The 21,171-nt window shown below is 39.9% G+C and overlaps 1 protein-coding gene across 6 annotated transcripts in view; it reads right to left on the bottom strand.

Annotated features, from left to right (window-relative positions):
- Positions 1-2,853: 2,853 nt before the first annotated feature.
- zfr (zinc finger RNA binding protein) overlaps positions 2,854-21,171 on the bottom strand; it is a 59,259-nt gene continuing 40,941 nt past the window's right edge. For 4 of the 6 annotated variants that reach the window (XM_052038964.1, XM_052038985.1, XM_052038970.1 and 1 more), the window contains 7 exons: positions 20,318-20,486; positions 19,688-19,829; positions 16,281-16,378; positions 15,331-15,426; positions 9,181-9,292; positions 7,103-7,200; positions 2,854-5,318 (listed from right to left, as the gene is read on the bottom strand). In XM_052038964.1, the coding sequence (XP_051894924.1) occupies positions 5,133-5,318; positions 7,103-7,200; positions 9,181-9,292; positions 15,331-15,426; positions 16,281-16,378; positions 19,688-19,829; positions 20,318-20,486 (901 nt within the window). In that variant the 3' untranslated portion in view covers positions 2,854-5,132. Of the gene's footprint in view, positions 5,319-7,102; positions 7,201-9,180; positions 9,293-15,330; positions 15,427-16,280; positions 16,379-19,687; positions 19,830-20,317; positions 20,487-21,171 lie in introns of those variants that run through there. The other 2 variants (XM_052038977.1, XR_007958227.1) reach the window with 2 other exon arrangements.

Below are 21,171 nucleotides of genomic sequence, written 5' to 3'. Positions count from 1 at the left end.
GGATGCAGAGTTGGGCTGAGAAGTGGCAGATGCAGTTCAACCCAGACAAGTGTGAAGTGGTTCATTTTGGTAGGTCAAATATATTGGCGGAATATAGTATTAATGGTAGGACTCTTGGCAGTGTGGAGGATCAGAGCGACCTTGGGGTCCGAGTCCACAGGACGCTCAAAGCGGCTGTGCAGGTTGACTCTGTGGTTAAGAAGACATATGGCGTATTGTCCTTCATCAATCGGGGAATTGAATTTAGGAGCCAAGAGGTATTGTTGCAGCTATATAGGTCCCTGGTCAGACCCCACTTGGAGTATTGTGCTCGGTTCTGGTCGCCTCACTACAGGAAAGATGTGGAAGCCATAGAGAGGGTGCAGAGTCGATTTACAAGGATGCTGCCTGGAACACAGAGCATACCTTATGAAAGCAGGTTGAGGGAACTTGCCCTTTTCTCCTTGGAGAGATGGAGGATGGGGGGGGGGGGGGGACCTGATAGAGGTGTATTGATAGGGTAGATAGTCAGAGGCTTTTCCCCAGGGCTGAATTGGTGGCCACAAGAGGACATAGGTTTAAGGTGCTGGGGAGTAGATATAGAGGAAATGTCAGGGGTAAGTTTTTTTTACTCAGAGAGCAGTGAGTGCGTGGAATGGGCTGCTGGAAACAGTGGTGGAGGTGGATACGATAGGGTCTTTCAAGAGACTGTTAGATAGGTACATGGAGCTGAGTAAAATAGAAGGCTATGGGTAAACCTAGTAATTTCTAGGGTAGGGACATGTTCGGCACAGCTTTGTGGGCCGAAGGGCCTGAATTGTGCTGTAGTTTTTCTATGTTTCTAATTCCTCTCTTCCCAAAGATTTATGAGAATGTTGCTGGGATTTAAGGGACAGAGTTATGGAGAGAGGTTGAGCAGGCTGGGACATTATTCGTTGGAGCACAGAATGAGGGGTGATATTAGAGAGGTGTATAAAATCATGAGGGGCGTAAATAGGGTGAATGCACAAGTCTTTTTCCCAAGGTTGGGGAATCACAAACTAGAGAGCATAGGTGAGAGGGGGGAGATTTAACAAGAATCTGAGGGGCAACTTTTTGACCCAGAGGGTGATCTGTACATGGAATGAGCTACCAAAGGAAGTGGTTGAGGCAGGTACACTAACAACATTTAAAAGACACTTGGACAGGTACATAGAAAGGTTTAGAGGGATATGGGCCAAATACAGGAAAATGGGACTTGCTAAGATGGGAATCTTGGTCAGCATGGACCAGTTGGGCCAAAGCACCCGTTTCCAATATGTATGACTCAGACTCTAAAATGCTAGTAACACTGAACAGATCAAACAGCATCAGAGTTAATGTTTCAGGTCCAAAACTCTTGTCAGAACTGGGAAGTGGTCTTACAGCTGAAATGTTGATGCCATTTCTCTTCTCACAAACGCTGCCTGGGCTACTGAGTGTTTGCAGCATGGTTTTTATTTCCAATGTCCAGCATCTAAAGTTTGATTTTCATTTACTGTGAAGACTGGATGGATAGCCCAAGTACCCTCACAAGACATCTCTGAATTGCTGCTGCCTTGTTAACCACTTACAGCCGAGTAGTCAGCCAACAGGATATCAGGAGATACCAAATACTGATACTGGAATTACACGTAGACCAGACTGGCTAAAGATTGCACCTTCTCTGCAAAAAGGATATTACTGATCCAGGAAGCTGTATAACAACACAACAGCTTTCCAGGAACAAACAAACATTTAGCACCTTTCACAATTTAAGCATGCCTAAAATATGATCAAAGATCATAAAAAGCTAATCTAATTAATGGCCAGATAATTTATCATAGCTGTTTCGATTTACTAGCCAAGAAAAAAAAATCACCAGATTCATGTTCAAATGTTAAAATTTGTTCATGGCAAGTGTAAAACCACAAACTCACATCTGTACCCTCTAAAATTACTACTTTGTGGCCAGCTGGTCTAATAAAATTCCATTTCATTATTGCCCCCAAGAGCAACAGCATGTTTCTCTATACATCCCTATCTTTAAGCATTTGCATGTATTCAAAAGATACAATTGCTAGTAACCAGGTTTAATTCAGTGTCCATCATGAACACCTTCATGTGTCTCTGCAGGATTTGTAGGTCATTTATCCACTTGATTTCTTGGATTTTCTACTTAACTTACTAATTCAAGATATTTACCTTGAAGCCTCAAGGTTTACTGAGGCAGCGAATCCAGCCCCCAAAGTTTTAAACCATCTCCAAGTTATTTGAACTTACTGCTTTCAAAGTGATACGTAACCTATGGTTTTTTGAATTTTGGATGATTTCGAACCTAAAACAACCTGTGGTGCTCTCTTCCAAAGGTCATTCATTTCTCACAATTTTGGGGTTGTTTATATCAGGTTAATAAAAGGTTGACTGTTATTGAGCACATCAGGGAAACCAAGTTATATTTACAAACATCACAAATCAGACTTCTGTGGATGCTGAAACATGAAATACAAAAGCAAGTGTTGGAAATGTTCAGATGAGACAGCATCCCAAGCAGTAAAATACCGTTTCAAATTGATCAACAGCAGGATAGGAAGTCACAAGATTAATCAGCATTTACAAACAGAGGAAAGTTAGGTGATACGCGAAAAAGAAGAATATTTGAAAGGGTGCACATCAGGGGTAATTATGGGATTGACAGCCAAGTAGAATCCAACTTAAAAACTTGGGCTCCTCAACTTGCACATTTGGATGACTGAAGTCATCCACTGCGATTCTCTGTTCTCACCCACCTTAGGTGCAACAAAATGTTTTCCTCCTTATGCTATCTGGTGAAATTTAAGGAAGGTGTAATTATGCCTTCAATAGTCAAACATTTAATGGCCAAATGTTACAAGGTTGTTCAGCATATATTTTAATGAAATTAATGATTCCTGCCAATGTATACATATGTACTATGTTCACAAAATAACAAAAATCAGCAATTTGAACATTAGAAATTATGAAATGACAATCATTTATAAATTAACATTAACAAGAGCCAAGAGAAGCCAGATCAAGTTGCTCTAATGTTTGATTGGAGCCACAATTTTGAACTTTTCATAGTGTTGTACAGCACAGAAAGAGACTCTAACCACCAAGTCCACGCCGATCTTTCTGCCTATTTACATTAATCCCATTTGCCCACATTAGGTCTGTATCCTTCTATACTTTGCCTGTCCAAATGTCTTAACTGTTGTAATTGTATCTGACTCCGCCACCTCCAGCAGCAAATTCCAGATATCAAACACTGTTTAAAAACTTCCTCCTCAGATCCCCTCAAAAACTCCTCCCTCACCTTAAAACTAAGCTGTCTTGTTTGATACCCCAATTATGGGGAAAAGATCCTGACCATCATTCTAACCTAATGGTTACCCCTCAATGCCCTTTGCTCTAGGGAAAACAAATCCAGCCTATTCAGTTTCTCCCCATAACTGAAGTCCTTCAATTCAGTTAACATTCTGGTCAATGCCCTCTGCACTCTCTCCCAAAATAAACATCGATAGTAATGCAGTAAAAATCACAAATACAGTGCTTATTTTGATTTTTGACAGCAGTTTGCATGGCGAGAGAAAAAACTATAAATCTTTGTACAGTGAGAACTATTTGTCTGCTATGTTATTGTTTTGTGTTGGTAACTGCTCATAATTAGTTATGTTTTGAGGTGTGAGCAGCATTTATTGTCCATCCCCAATTGCTCTGAACAGAGTGGCTTACTAGACTATTCCAGACAACATTTAAGAATCAATTGCATTGTGACTCCAGACCCACAACAATCAGGTGACACTGGGTAAAGATGACATTAATGTTGGATGATAATCCAATAGTTCCATGGTCAGCTGCTTTTTTAAAATTCCAAGTTATTAATTGAATTTAAATGTTATTATTGCAATGGTGGAATTTGAACTCTGGTCTCTGGATTCTAAATATACACCTTTGGGTTACTAGTTTGGTAGTTTAACCACCGCCTCATCTAATTAGTTACCACTGCCTCATCTAATTAGTTACCCCTGATTGGCTGCTGTATTTGTGTGACCCAATCACCCACCCTTCTTTAAACCAAGGATGATCCACTGAAAAATGTATAGTACAACATATAATACATGTCTAATTTTTGTGATAACCTCTGGACTCCTCTCCCCCACCCCGCCCCCGCCAAAAAACACCACTACACAAAAACATTTCACATAGTTAGTAGCAGTAGTGCCGGATCATGCAAAATCCAACAAAAACTTGAGGATAATGTTGGTGTTGCTTTAAGTTTTATTGTTGAGTAAGAATTGACAAAGTATACACAAGGGGTACAATCCAACCTCAATTACAACAGAAATGTTCAACATGGTAATTGCATACAAGCTTATTACTACATATTTGAACCATATAAAACAAACTACATAACTTTTCCATTGAAAACAAAACAAAACAAAAGAAAAACATGAAAACTGTTAGCTTCATAAAAAGCATTTCTACAACACAAACTTCCAAGGGTATAGATCAGTCATGCAAGCTGATGTACTAGGAATGAATGTAAAAGCACTGCATTAAAACTGCTGGCAAGCCCAACATAGAACTGCTTTTTTTTCGCTGATGCACAGCTAAGAACTTTAGATAAACTGAAGAAATTCAAATTCTTATTCACATTTATCTTTTATACTTAACAGACAAGTCACAGGTTCTGCAAAAAGCATGTGTTTAGTTGAATTCAAGTTCCAGTATTACATTGCAAGTCCTTAGAAATACTTTCACCTGTATTTGTGGAATCTACATGACCCTCCACCCTGCTTTTATCATTCTAAACAGATGAATGTTGAAGGAAGCAAAACTAATTTACATAAGCATCTCTTCAAATTATAAAACAGGTTTAGCACTAATAGTAAAACAATAGAAAGAAAATTTATGTAATTTAGTAGTTCTGTATAAGTGTCACAAATGGGACCATTAACAATTGGTTTGTTTAAATATGCTTAGACAACATGCCACTCGAGTGTAGAGTGTGAGTACCTTATTTACATTTAACATATTTAAAATAATATTGAAACACTTACAAATCAGACCTTTTTTTTTTAAGTCCATAGATAGTCAATATTGTATTAACAACCTTGGACATTCTGCAAAATGATTTAAAATTCTCCACTGTCAAAATCTTTTTTATCCTTCTTTCCCTCTGCTTCCAGTCCATCCGTCCCATCACTGTTGTCCCTCCTCCTCTTTCGATTACGAACACTGAAACGTGGATTCATCTGAGGTAATGGATCCATTCCCAAGACTTTGTGAATCTGACGGAATGCTACTAATCTCAGAGCAAACTGTAGAATGGAACAAAAAATCCCAACAATTTGTAGCTGGCTTCCTCTAAACAGAAATTATATACCCATTCTAAAAGATGTGTACAAGATAGAATTCAACATTCCATTTTTATCGTGCCTATAATGTAGAAAGGTAGTTCAAGTTTCCTCAGAGAAGTTAATAACAAACCAAAGGAAATAAGGGGTAAAAGTCATGAAACACAGAATGTGGGGTTTGGAGTCACATATATGCCAGGCAAGGTAAAGACTTCAGTCCCAAACTTTTATTCCAGGTGTCTGTCAAGTAATTTCTTACCTCTGATCCATGATCGAACAAACAAGTTCCTTGATTCTCACCTAGAAGCCATCCTTGAACCAATATACATTTCCTGTTCTGACAGTCTGCTAATGCTACCTGCACACTGGAGCACTGAGCCTACATAGATGGGGCCCACAACTCCAACCTGCCACTCCCTCAGGAAGAAAAGTAGGGAGGAGGTTGAGGCAAAGGAAACTTGGTACACAGATAAAAGTTGTTCATTCCCATGATTCCGATCATACATTCTCCTGATCCAAATTATACCAAACTTTTGTCGGATAACTTCCTGCTGCTCACTAGGAAGAGGACCCCTCTCCACCATCTGCATCACTTCTGCAGTACTGCAAAAAAAGAATTCCTTAATCATTGTTATATCCTACGCTGCTTTCAGGCTGGCACCAAAGTTCACCTCCCCTTGGAGTTGCACCAAGACCATGTACTAGTCTTGTCTCACCCATGACAGGCAATACTGCATTTGTTTGCTGTTTGGAAAAGACGCATGACTAGAACCTACATAAAATTTCATCTCCTCAGATACGAGAGGGCCTTTTCAGTCAGATGTGCATGGGTGTTCCTGTTTTCCTGGTTGCTTTAGTTCCCAGCCTTGGAGCAGATTTACTGAAAGGGCAGGAACACGTGGTTCTGACAGAATGAAGGGGTGGGGCAGGGTCAACTTGTGTAGACAGAAGGAAATCAATGAAATGTACTCCTTGGTTGCACAATCAATTTAACAAATTATCAAAGGAAACACTTGAGATTTTCGTTCTGTTTCAATTACAACTTCAGACCATCAAATTATGTCCACTTAATTTCCACAATCTGAACAAATAGAAAGCACATGATTCTCTCTTTGTAAAAATGCACGATACAACTACAAAAGCTAGTCACTTTTAAAAAAAAGTCAAATATGTTAAAATATGACTAGTAATAGCAACATTTGAATCCAGAGACTTCAAAACAGCATCTATTAACCAACTCCAAATGCTAAAAACCTCCCTCACCAACTTAGTATCAGTAGTGAAATAATGAAATAGTTACGATTGTAAACAAATTAAAAAGCATTACAAAAAATCTACTTAACCATATTTCAATTGTTAGGATAAATTAACAGAAATAGAAAAGCTGCTCTTGGTGTGCAGCTAATTAAGGATGAATTGGGCACACTAAAGGAAAACATGCAAATGCATTTAGATAATGAGATCACATGGTGTCATAAAGGCAAATGGACTTATGATATTCCCCATGTGGATGACTAGCATATAGTCCCAAATAGAGCCGACAAAAGGGAAAGAATAGCACAATACCAAATGAGGCACTATATACGATATCGTGGAAGTAATTAGCCTCAGCACTTAACTATAACAATTCAGAACATAGTTTATTCCAGATATGTACCATCAGGAACAGACCACAATAACAACTACAATATATTTTTAAAAAAATAACAGACAATATAACTGGCCTTTTCTGATTATGAGAATCATACCTGTGCACTAGCTGTTATATCTTCCCGCTGCTGTCCAGTAACTGAATTCAATGTATCACTAGGGTTCTTTTCACAAGGGTCATATAGGCCAGGACCACCTAAAAACACCAAGGTAAGAAAACTGGCTACTTCATAGCATTTAGGATTTATTCTTAAATATCATTTGCAGTTTCTTCATTTTATAGAATAACCAAAGCTGAATCAAGCCTAGCTCATTGTTAAGCAAGCATAGTTAGGCTAAAATGCAAGGTACCATGATCTTGTTTCCCTGCTTAGCAAACAAAACTACAGCAGATGGTGTAAAACTCACACCAATTTCATGTACGAGTGACAATCCAGTGTCATCAGCTACTCGTTTCCACTTACTCCTGAATAATTGCTTGCTTGTGCATTGAGAAGTCACATTTCCCAACGTTTACATCAATGCTGAAATAGTGGAAAAACCTACATGGGAGCCAGTGGAAGTAGATGGCACCGATTAGACAGGTTTCTTTCTGGAAAATCTTTTTTCTGCCAAGCCCAAAAATATTAATTTCAGGTTATCGAATACACAAGTGGCATAGTGCCCAGCAGTTAGAGGTGCTGCCCCTCAGCTCTAATGGCTTAGATTCAATCCTGACTTTGGGTACTGTGAGAAGTTTGCACATTCTCCTCCAAGCATTCCAGTTCCTTCCCACATCCCAAAGACATGATTGTAGGTTAACTGGGGGGGGGGGGGGGGGTACATTGATTGCAGGGAAATAAATGGGAGAATGGTACTGATGGGAATGCTCAGACCAGGCATAGATTCAATGAGCCGAATGGTTTCCTTAGACACAAGAATATATGAAATGAACAACATGAAAGTGTAGCACACTTTGAAACAAATAGGTAACTTTTAAAACCTATGGCCCAAGGTTGCAGACTAGGAGGTACTAGAGCATCATGATTAAACTAATTAGTCTACTGATTCCCTAGTATCTGGGGAATTTAAAATAAATAACTTTGGAGTAAACTGTAATGTGACCATCAAACTGCAAGCTGTTGTTAAAAACCAAATTTGTTTTACAAATAACCTTCAGGGAAGGAAATCTGTGATCTTCAACTAGTCTGGCCTGGCCGACATCAACTACTGATGCACTAATATAGTTGAACATAGCTGTCCAAGCAAGCCTCTTGGGGGCAGTTAGAGATGGATAATAAATTCCAACCTTGTCACTGATGTCCACGATCAGTGAAAAAATTATTTTTAAAAAAATGCAGAGACTCTTTCCCTTGATTGTGTCCTGATCTGTTGTTGACTGATGGATAAAAGATCAACTACCATAATCAGGCAATATGTTTTGTTTAAAAAAAAGGTATCAGCTGTGGGCATCACAAATAAATGACAAGCATTGCCCAACCCTTTTTACTCTCAACAAACTACAGCAGTCTTAGAAGCAAATTTCCTCCTCCAATGCTGTGAAGTAGGAAACTCCAAGATCCTGTCCCAGAGTACGAAAGTTTGGCAATACAAAAGTCAGGGTGGTGTGGGGCTTGGAGGGAACGCAAAACTGTTGCTGTTCACACAAACATGTGCCTCTTTTCTCTGATAGTAGAGGAATTAGGTTTTATCACAGCAGCCTATTGACTTGTTGCAGTGCATCTTTCAGATGGCACACAGTGAAGCCGCAGCAATGGTGGTAAAAGAAGTGAATGTTTAGGGTGATCAATGGGGTGAGAATAAAATATCAACATTAATTTAAAGCTATATTGCAAGGAATCATTCAACCAAAACATTTTTTTCCAATCACTAATGCAAGACTTTTGGGAAAATATGTACTGCAGCAACTGGTGACATGTTGAAAAACCTGATACTAATTTACATTCAGAAGGCATCCTGCAATTTCACAATGCACAAAGTAGCCAAGGTTACCGCAACTTTTAAAATGGTAAACATTTCCAGAATAAGATTGAATGGGTATATGATACGGACAGGGAAGTAGATTGGTGAAATTATGAGCTGGCTCAGATTAAAAAAAACAACAAATGTTTTTCTTTAGATCAAATAATGATACCCAACATTTGAGGCTTAAAAGAGGACCACACACAGAACTCACCTGGTAAGAGTATTCCAGATGAAACACATTCAAAAACTCTCCTCATGGCATCACCCGGACTAAGTGGTCCAGAAGCACTACTGATTACTTTTTCCACCAGCAACTCCATGGCCTAAAGTAAATTACACTAAGGTTAATAGAGAGCATTTCAAAACAATTAATGAATTCATATTGGTTACTAAAAAGAATCTCTCTCAGAAGGAGGTGGAGATGGAGAAAAGGAACAGAAGAGCTTGAAAAAGAGAATAAGAAAAGCACAAAGATGTTATCAAAAATGATTCAAAGCATGACCACGACAGTAATTTGCAAGGAAAGAGAGACGAGACTGCAGATACGGGAATCGGGAGTGAAAAACAAACTGCTGGAAGAACTCAGTGGGTCAGGCAGCATCTTCGGAGGGAAATGGATAGTTGACGTTTCAGATCGAGACCCTTCACCCTGACTGAAAGAGCAGAGGAAATAGCCAGTATAAAGAAGTGAGGGGAGGGGTGGAGCAAGAGCTGGCAAGTGATAGGTGGCTCCAGGTGAGAGGGAGGTGATAGGCAGGAGGAAAGAGTGGAAGTAGGGACAGACACTGGGAGGTGATAGGTGGAGGCAAAAGGCTGCAGATGATGGAATCTGATAGGGAAGGAAGATGGAGCATAGAACAAAATAAGGGAGGTGGGGTGGGCAGATAAGAACTGTGGGGAGTGTGTGGGTAGATGGAGTAGGAAGAGGAGGGAAAAAGAAACAGGGTGATCAAGTGGAATACGAGGTACTGTTCCTCTAGTTTATGTTTCGCTTCACCCTGGCAGTGGAGGCAGCCAATATCAAACAGGTTTGTGTGGGAGAATCTAGATGAAAAACACTATGATGCTGGAGGAACTCAAGCAGGCCAGGCTGCATTTGTGCTTTTCTCCACAGATGCTGCCTGGCCTGCTGAGGTCCCCCAGCATCATAGTGTTTTTCATCAGGTTGGTGTGGGAATGGGGAGGGGAATTAAGATGGCTGGCAACCGGGAGCTACGGATGGCCGTGGTGAATGGAGCGCAGGTGCTTGGCAAAGCAGTCACCCAATCTGCACCTGGTCTCACAGATGTAGAGGAGGCCACATTGATAGCACCAAATGCAATAAAGAAGTTTGGAGGTACACGTAAATCTGTCTCATCTGGAAGGGCTGTTTGGGTCCTTGGATAGTGGTCAGGGAGGTGGTGTAGGGATGGTTATTACACCTCTTACAGTTGCAGGTGAAGTGCCTGAGGTGGGGGAGGGATGGGCGAACCAGGGAGTCACAGAGAGAGTGATCCCTGCAGAAAGCAGCAAGGACTGGGGAGGGAAAGATGTGGCTGGTGGTGAGATCACATTGTAGCTAGCAGAAACATAGAAGAATGTGTTGGATCCATAGGCTGCTGGGGTGAAAGGCACGGACCAAGGAAACTCTATCCCTATTCTGTCCAAGGGCAGGCTGGGTGTGAGAAGTATGGGAAGTACAGCAGATGCTGGTGACGGCTCCATCAGCCACTGTGGGGGTGGGGGTGAAACACAATTTCCTTAAAAAGAACATCTCAGATGTCCTGGAGTGGAAGGCCTCACCTCGAGAATAGACGCGGCAGAGACAGAGAAAGGAATGGCATCCTTACAAGAGACAGGGTGGGAGGTGGTGTAATCTAGGTAGCTGTGGGAGTCGGAGTCGAAGTCGAAGGATTTGCAGTAAATGTCAGTGGACAGCGTGTCTCCCGAGATGGAGACCGAGACATCAAGAGGAGATTGCTGGGGCTTTGACAAGGATCTTTGTGTGCTCACTAGCTACAGGTGACATCTCGGAGGACTGAGTAGCAAATGTTGTACCTTTGTTCAAGAAGGGATAGAGGGATAATCCAGGTAGTTATAGACAGTGAGCCTTACATCAGTGTTAGGGAAGCTATTGGAGAGGATTCTGAGGGATAGGATTTGCGCACATTTGGAAAGGCATGGCCTGCTTAGGGACAGTCAGCAAGGCTTTTCGCAGGGCAGGTCATGTCACGTCTTACAAATTTGAGGTTTTTTGTTTGAGGTGGTGACAAAGGAGTTTGGTGAGAGCAAGGCAGTGGACGTTATCTACATGGACTTTAATAAGGCTTTTGACAAGATTCCTCATGGTATGTTGATTCAGAAGATGATGCATGGGATCCAGGGTAAATTGCAAATTTGGATTCGGAACTGGTTTGCCCATAGAAGACAGTAGGGGTGGAAGGCTGTTATTCTGGCTGGAGGTCCATAACCAGTGGTGTTCCACAAGGATCGGTGCTGGGACCTCTGCTGTTTGTGATGTATATCAATGATTTGGATGAAAATGTAGATAGGTGGATTAGCAAGTTTGCAGATGACACCTAGATTGGTGGAGTTGTGGACAGTGTAAAGGACTATCAAAGAATACAGTGGAATATAGATCAGTTACAGATGGGAGTATAATCTGGGCAAGTGTGAGGTTTGCACTTTGGGAGGTCAAATGAAAGGAGAAAGTGTACAGTTAATGGTAGATTCCTTAACAACAGTGAGGTACAGAAAGACCTTGGGATCCAGGTCCGTAGTTCACTAAAAGTGGCTATGCAAGTGGATGAGGTGGTAAAGAAGGCATATGAAGGATATACAAGGACAGGTTGGAAAAACTTGGGTTGTTCACCTTGGAGTGTTAGAGGCTGAGGGTAGACTGATAGTGGTTTTAAGAATTATGAGGCATAGATAAGGTAGACAGTCAGAATCTGTTCCCTAGGGTAGAAATGTCAAAACATTAGAGGGTGCCCTTTTAAGGTTGGGAGGGGGGCAGAATAAAGGCAACATGAGGGGCAAGTGTTTTTTTAAAAAAAAATGCACAGTGGTAGGTGCCTGGAATGGGTTACCAGGGGTAGTAGTGGAATCAGGCCATTTGGTGGAGTTTAAGAGGCTTTTAGACAGACACATGAATATAAAAGGAATGGAGGGATATGGATGATAAGCAGGAGGACATTTAGTACAAATCTGCATCAAGATCAGCACAAAATCATGGGCTGAATGGCCTGTCCAGTGCTGCACTGTTCTGTATAGAGGTGTTGGAAATGGTCTAAGTAAATATAAGGGCAGAGTGGAAGTTAGGCACCAGGCAGGCACAGTAGTGCAGCGGTTAGCAACCTGGGTTTAATTCCGGCCACTGTCTGTAAGGAGTTTGTACATTCTCCCCGTGTCTGCATGGGTTTCCTCCAAATGCTCCGGTTTCCTCCCACATTCCAAAGACGTACGGGTCAGGAAGTTGTGGGCATGTTATGTTGGCGCCAGAAGCGTGGTGACACTTGTGTTCTGCCCCCAGAACATTCTACGCAAAAGATGCATTTCACTGTGTTTTGATGTACATGTGACTAATAGAAATATCTTATCTTAGTAGTGAAGTTGATGAAATTGACAAGTTCCTCACAGGTGCTGGAGGCAGTGCCAATGCAATTGTTGATATAGTGGAGAAAGAGTTGGGAGTGGTGCCAAAGCAGGTTTGGAACAAAGACTGCTCCATATAGCCAATGAAAAGGGAGGTGTAGCTGGGGCCCATGGCTACACCTCTGATTTGTTGAAAGTGGGAGGAATAAAAAGTTGTTCAGGGCAAGAACGACATTCTGCTAGGCTGTTAGCATGTGGTGAACTGGTTGGATCCACATTCTAGAAAGAAACAGAGACCTTCTTGATGGGCAATGGAAATGAACAGAGACGGGCCATCCATAGTAAAGATGAGATGGTGGTGGCCAGGGAATTGGAAATTGCTCAAATGGTGGAGAGCATGTGAGGGGTCCCAGTTATAAGTGGGAAGGAACTGGACAAGGGGGTGGGAGGACAGGATAGAGTCGAGGTATGAGGAGTTAAGTTCAGTGAGCAAGAGCAGGCAGAAACAATGGGCCTACCAGGGTTGGGGAACTATCAGGTCAGAGGCTGCAAGGGGAGATCTCCTGAAGTGATGAGATCTATGATGGCATGGGAGACAATGGCCTGATCAGAGTTGATGGGGCCATGCATGACGAGATGTCCAAGAGTTGTCGCCTAGCCTCTGCAAGGTAGAGAGGAAGTTCTATTGGTGACAAAATCTGAAGGAGAAGCTTCAAATAACAAAAGGAAAATTAGGAGATTGGAGAAAACAGGTTGAAACATTTGAAGAAAATTTCTCAAGAGGATAGGGCAAAGCTGAAGGAATCCAAAAGAAATAATCAGAATCTTTAAGGGAATATACATGTATAATAATAGATATTCTGGGATTAGTACAGAAAGTCACATCGAGTGGAAGTGACAGAGACAAGGTGATTGATGAACGAGGAGAGAAATTGACCTGAGGTGGTATGGTTAGAAGTTTCAACATCACTGATGGAACAATTGGCAGATCCTTCCAAATTCAAAGTTGCATTCCATTCAGAATAACCTCACAACATTCTACATTTAAAGGGACAGAGAAACAAACAGTCTCCAAGTTCCACCTTTTCAGGATCTACTTGAAATTAGGTGACCCAGTTACAGGCTCCAAGCTTAAATTAGATGCTAGGAAAGTAGATTTAAAGTATTGTTGGTATCCTTTGCGCAAATATCTTTCCTCAGCAAGCTGAAAGCAGGATTTTTTTTAAATATATAAAAAGTATAGAGTTTGTTGCAGTGATCTTGAACAAAACTAATTCTGGCTATAGCTAAATAAGAGCAAGTTTAAACCAGGGTGTGCTCAGAATTAGAATGGTTACAATAAACAGCTCTTTATATATCCTATTGTCATTTTTGGAAAAAGGCTAGTTGCAGAAGTATTTAATGAAGTTAAGTGAAGAAAGTGGGCATCACTGGGTGAGCAACATTAATTGCCTGACCCTAATTGCCTTTCAGAAGGTGGAAGTGGCGAGTTGCCTCCATGAATGAGTGAAGACCTTCTTGTGAAGTTACTCCAAAGGTAGTGCTGGATAAGGGGTTCTGATATTTTGGGCATAGTAATGATGAAAGACTGATAATGTATTTCCAAGTTAAAATGGTGAAATATTTACAAGGGAAGCAGAAAGGGTGGTATTCTTATGTTACTTCTACCCTTGCCTTTTTTGGTGATAGAAGTCGTGGGTTTGGCATGTGTTGCTGGAGTAACCTAGGAGGGCAACTGCAATGCACTTTGAACCAAATGGTCGAGAGATTGACCATTTAAGGTACTAGTCAAGCAGGCTGCTTTGCCCTGGATGTGCAGAGTTGAGTGGAGTTGGTGATGCAAGCATAGAATATTACATCACGGTACTTTTCATGTCTCAGAGAGCTGAGAGTCTTTGGGAACTCTTGGTTAGTTACTCACTCCAGAAACACTAAACCTTGACCTGTTCTTGCAGCCACATTATTTCAGTTGCTCATCTAGTTCATTTCCTGGTCAGTGGTGACTCCAGAATGGTCATGGTCAGGATCTAACATGATAATGGAGTTAAATGTCAAGAATGGGTTGTTAGATTCCCTCTTCTTGCATCTGGTCATCCTTGGCACTTATTAGCTTATGTTACAGCATTCAAACACACTTCACTTTCTAAGTGGCAAATGGAATTGAAGATAGTCACCAGCAAGCATCCTGAGATTTGCGGGGTTTGACCTCAAGCACTGGAGTGTTTTTCCCTTTGCTATCTTCTGAGGGCTCTACGATGCCACAACCAGTCAAGTACTGCCTTGATATCAAGGCAGTCATTCTGACCCCACTGCTGGAATTCAGCTCTTGGATCCATGTTTGAAACAAAGTTGTGATGAGATCCTGGTGAAAACCTAGGCCAAGCATCAGAGAGGTGGAAATTGCCACCTGATCATAATGCCAAGGACACCTTCCTCTCTCTGCTGCTGAGCAGGCTGATGAGATAGTAATTAGTCAGACTGGAATTTGTCCTGCTTTTTGTAGACAGGACATATCTGGAAGATTTTCCCAGACTATTTGGTAGAAGCCATTGTAGTGCACTGGACTAACATAGATATCTCTGGAGCATAAATCTTCAATATTATAAAAATGTTATTGTATTAGGATAACAGTAACAAATGTAGTTATACTACTTCTTGACAACTATTTTGCAGCCAACATTTATCATAGAAAAATGCAATTCTGTGCAATTAGAACATTCCTCTGTACACTGACGAAGTCAAACCAAGTCTTAAATAACTTCTACAATTAAATAGAAGGTACACTCACCCAGCTTGGCAAAACTCCCCAGGTTGGTACCCGTTGGCAGAGATCACGTAGGATGCGAATAATAATCACACAAGACTGCAAACCATTGGCCCTAGCCTAAAGCAGAAACAAAAATCTAAATCACATGGATGTCAGCAAGTCTCAAGGCTAGAAACTAAGAAATGGGGGAAAAACGCTGCTGTTTTGAAACAAAAGCTTGTAAAGATGATGGATTCAAAGAAAAAATATCCAGCACTTTACTCATGAGCCTACTGTCCACAGCAGAATTCTTCTGTGGAAGAAATGGGGGTCAAAGTGCACAGCAGAAACAGGAAGAAGCTGGCCTAGCTCATCTTCCTGGCCTCTTGAGAACTTCCTCTCCCCCACGTTCTTCCTTTATGGCATTTTTAAAAGAATACAAGTTTTATCCATGGAAAGTACATAATTACACATGTTAAAAGGAAAATATAAATCACGGAACACAGAGTAGACTGCCTTTTCTTACTGCACGTTTGCCACACTGCAAAGTCGCAGTAAGTTAGAGCAACTTCTGTCTCCCGCTCCAACATAAACTTTAAATCTTAAATTATAAATGAAGCAGGTGAAGAAAAAGTTTATGAAAGCTGAGCATAAAGCATTACAAACACCCTTTTAAAAGCTAGTTAAACTGCAGCCTTATGGAACATTTACAACACAATACCGATGTGCAAACATTACAAAAAGCGACACAAGGATGCCTCATGCTACAGTCAATGACCAGAAAAAAATTGTTAATGCAGAATTTAAAGTTTTAAACAATGGAAAAAATAAAGTATTTTTCCTGGTCACTTTCCTAGGCAAAGGCACGATCAACGTAGGCAGCCTTGGGAATATTAGGTTTACTAATGTAACAGCTCATTTTCATGGAAAAGTCATAAACTCAATCATCTCTCATAAGGCTACAAGTAAGTAAGTAAAATGATGTTCCGAACCTGGAACCACTTAGCGTGGCGGAGAGCAGCCAGAGCGTCAAGGCATTTTTGCCTGTCCAAGACGTCCGGTGGGTCTTTCACCATAACCGAGGTTACATCTAAAATGGATCGAATTGGCAAAGTGCAGTGAGGAATGGGTGTTTGACCAGGTAGGCATGACATTTCAGAAACATAGCCATACTGCCACACATTCTACTAAAAGTTGACAATACACAAGGGAATTATCAATAACCTTTTTTGAAATATCCAATAACTTCCAATTAAACATATCACTGTACTTGAGCTTTTGATTTCTCAAGTAACATGATGAATAATGACACATTCAAGAATGTCCAGTGTACACAAAAGGAATGACACTGCTCCAAATATTAGCTTTCCCTAGAAGTACACGGAGGACTAGTAGCCACACTTCACCAGCCAATTCAGAACATGTAATAGAAGGGCCTCCAGAAATCCATGTAGAAAATTAACAATTAAAGAATCTTGTAAACTAGAATTGGTCAATTGACAAGGTGCACATTTTAGCTAGTTCATTATATTTCATCTTTATGGCTTTGTTGGGAAGAAATCACTTTTCAAGGTACACTACAGAAATGTTCGACCTAAATTGGACTTCTGTTCATTGTCAATTACCATGTTACAATGCTGAATTTGGCAAACTATTATCTTTGGTGAACTATTTAAAAGTACCCAATAACTACAGGATGCACAAAGCAAAAATCAAAGGAAAAAAAAAGTTTTGTCAACCTTATCCCTTCCCACACATTTACACTTTGTAAAAATACTCGCTGAAATTACTCCAAAATACATTGTATTTGAAAAGTGAAAAATAAAATCTGTTTAATCTTGGAGGATTTAATGAGAAGTTCATGGGCCAACAATGTGAACTGTTTCTCTTCTCCTCCTCCCCCCCCCCCCCCCCCCCCCCCCAAGTGATACTTGACCAGATTGAGCATTTCTAGCATTTTATTAAAAAAATATACCTGGTCAAGATATGAGTACAATCAATACTGTAGATTACGCTGAGGTTTCCCTCTAAGGAATGTTGTGTAAATACTAGTAGAGCAAGAGAACTACCAGACCAACATTAGGTTTTCAAGCCAATTATCTTTAGGACTTATGGCCTCTGATTCAAAAAAATAATTTAACTTTATGTTTTGCAGCTTTGAAAATTATACCATTTCCTTACACTACAAGTGTCAGGAAAACTAAATTCTAATTAAGTGTACCTAGAGCCAACAACATCAGTAAGTCTGGTTGACTTTTAACCAATTTGGATAAAAAAAACGTTTATCACACTTAAATATGCGTTACTTAAAAAAAAAGGTACTAATTTCCAAAATACAATTTAGTAATGCCATACTTGGGTTGTTAGAATTAACTTTTATAAGCTTTCATTACAGAAAGGACACATTGCATTAAATTCACTAATAGGCAAATAGTTTAAGCAAAAATGTCAATTTTTAGTGGATTAAAGAAGATCTGCAACAATAATTACAGATGAAGGGTCATTGACCCAATATATTAATCCTGTTTCCCTCCACCAGTGCTGCCTGACTTGCTGAGTTTTTTTTGTTTTTATATCAAATTTGCAGCATCTGCAGTTTTTTTTAAAAAAAGAAAACTTTTCAGTAATTATGGACCCTTCAAGCTTGGAGGGCTATTATACTAGCTTGAGATGAACTCGACCTTGTTATACATGTGCTCCTAAACTATTTTTTAGGGGCAAACTTGTGTTATGTTCAATTCAGTTCACTGCCATTTTCTTGGGCAAGAAGAATGGTATTCTCAGTTACAGATGTTACAATCAAGTATTTGAAAACGGCAGAATTGAAGTTTTACCACAGAGAAGAACTCCTGATTACTGGACCATTAAAAACAAATGAATTTTTGTGGCCCTGCTAAAGTTTCATAGAAAAAATTTTACTTTTATGTCAGCGCCATTAAACCAAGTCAAAGAAAGCAAGAAAGGAAATGGAATTCTGCAAGAAATATTTAAGAGATAGACCGATACCACATATCTGGCAGTATGCAATATCCTGGCATAACATACCAGGGATTTGCTTGTAAACAAAATAACCCTAAAGCTAAATTTGGATGCTTTTAGTTGGCAAGTATACAATGGATTGAAATTGAATTCTTAAATTAGAACTTCAATTAAATCTAATTTTGCAGAAGGCAGCATTATGAAAGCAATTTATTTCATCTTTAAGTAAACAGAAATATCTGATATCAACATTAAGTGGCATTGTTCGATCTCTGGATACATTTAATATATAAGCAAGGCTGGAGTGGCCCCAGTCCATCCAACAACTGTGTGGCAGGTGTGGCTAAGCTCTTACAAAAACCTTGGTCAAAAATCCTTCCGATGACGTGTCAGCAGCCCCTGAGAGGATTCGACTCTTGCTGTTGATGCTAGAAGGCTTTGGACTGAATCCATGAGCTATGGATAGATAAAAACAACCATCTTGCAGGAAATCTACATCCCAACACAAGTTATTGCAGAGTCAACAGGAGCAAAACACGCAGACTCAGTAAACGGGTGCAATCTAACAATTAAGAGGATTTTTTCATTATACCCAGTCCCTCATCCATCAGAGATTCCTCTCACAAAGCCTTCATTAGTTGTTTAGTAAATCCCCCAAGGAGATTCCAAAAACCCAAATGAAATCCAGTATTTTACATCACCAGGGCTCTAAAATTCAATAAAAAGATGAATGTTGTGCCATTCCCCAAATTAGAAATTAGTAAGAAAAAAATGTCACTATTAATTTGCCTAAAAGTGCTCTTAGTCAAATAACGTAGACTTGGTTGTCTGGATTTTAACGGACTTTTCTCCAAATTACTTATATTTAATGTACTGCATCCACTCCTATTAAAAGCTTCTGCAATTTTTAAAAAATACATTTTGCCTTAGAGTTTATTGCATGCAACTCAAAACAATAGGGCAATCCAAGAGAATTTACCAATTATCCAGATCTTGGTATCAATTTTTTTCGGATAATAAATGTTATAAAGATCGCAGAATTTTCAAATGATGTCTGAATTTAAGAGCCCTGTTCTGCCATAAGCATTTCCTTGAAGATAAACAATATGTAAAAATATAAACACCAGCAGACTTATAAATTACAATACAAAAATATTCTCAAGAATACAGGTTCAACTTGCACTCAGGGGAGCTATACGTTGAATACCAAGGGACCTCAGAATAGCAAGTTCTACAACACTTTCCTTTGCTACCACACAGGTGACCACATTCTACAGACACTAACATGCTTTGAACTTCACTTTCTTTCAAATCTCTTACGTACGGAAAAGTGTCATAGATTAACTCCTAGGGCCCATTGGCATATGATAGCAGGAAATTAACAGAAGAGAAAAGCAGACAAGAATCTTAGACTTCCAACCTCCAATTCCCATGTTCTCCTCTCTAATGACCGGTGATGTAAGTGTGATGGTGACTTGCATTTTTGGTTCCATATTTGATGTAATAATTATGGCTGAGTCAGGAATGCAGCACTTCACTTCATACTTCTCAGGAGTAGTGACCTATCATTAATGTTTTTTTTAAGAAAAAGAATGTTACACAAACATACTGGGAAGCATTACATTCTTCAAAACAAGAACAGAAAAATGCTAGAAAATACAGCCATCACATTTTTTAACAATGTTAGGTAATTTTTTTTCTTTACAGATGCCAAGGGATTTAGTATTCCCAGGAATTTTTAAAATCATATTTGCAGCATTTGAAATTTTAAGGAGTCCCTTATTTAAGAAAAAAAACAAAAAGAGCTAATCAACTTCTCTCAGAGTGACACTTCCTAAATAGAGTTGAAAATTAGCCCTTTGCATACCTCATCTGCAAAAAAATTAACCTCTCTGCATTACTACTCAGTTTCATTTATTGTGGTTCACATCACTGTTTGTAAGTTGATTGCCAAAAGCGAAAACATTGAAATAGTTAACAAAGTTATGCTAATTTTTTTTTAAATAAAGCAATAGAAATCAGAATAATTTTAGGACTAAAAATACCATACCGCAAGCTGTTTTGGCAAGTTATCTGCAATGCGATTCAGCAGTGCTCCAGTCGGTTTCTCGGCGCAGAGCAGTACAAGGTTCACGTTTTTGTCCCCACGTAACAGCAACCCTTTAGCAAGTACACCAACTCGCATGACACCCTTCAAAGCTCTCTGGCTATCATCTCTTCTGTAGCAAATGTGGGCAGAAGAAAAAAAATAGAAGTCATTGCACTTCAAAGTCAATGGTCAATTAGCAGAAAAGTTAATTGCTAAATGATAGGTTTTCCAGCAGGCAATATAATTTATTGCTTCCACTTAGTTGTTCCCCATGAAAGTCTCCCTGCAGCAATTAATTGCCAGCTTTTCAAGCAAATCCTGCTAATAAATAAACAATGCAGATTTTATGATGAAACTGCAAGCTTTATTCCTTATTTGGTGAAGCTGCACTTGGAGTACAGTTTTGATCACCTGTTATAGAAAGACATGGTTAAACTGGAAAGTGTTCAGAAAAGATTTACAAGGATATCGCCAGGACTAAAGGGCCCGAGTATAGGGAGAGGTTGGCCAGGCTAGGTCTTTATTACTTGGAACATAGGAGAATGAGGGCCGACCTTATGGGAATGTTTAATATCAGGACAGGCATAGATAGATAAGGTGGATGGTAACAGTCTTTTCCCCAGGGTAGGGTAGTCCAGAACTAGGGGGCATAGGTTTAGGGTGAGAGCAGAAAGATTTAAAAAGGACTTGAGGGGCAGCTTTTTCATGCAGGGGGTGGTGAGTACGTGGAATGAGCTGCCAGAGGAAGTGGTTGAGATAGGTACAATAGTATCCTTTAAGAAGCACTTGGATAGGTACATGGAGGGGCAGGACTG

Source organism: Pristis pectinata, chromosome 2, assembly GCF_009764475.1.
Source record: "Pristis pectinata isolate sPriPec2 chromosome 2, sPriPec2.1.pri, whole genome shotgun sequence".
In the NCBI taxonomy this organism is placed as follows: domain Eukaryota; kingdom Metazoa; phylum Chordata; class Chondrichthyes; order Rhinopristiformes; family Pristidae; genus Pristis; species Pristis pectinata.
This window is presented reverse-complemented; position numbering and strand designations above follow the sequence as displayed.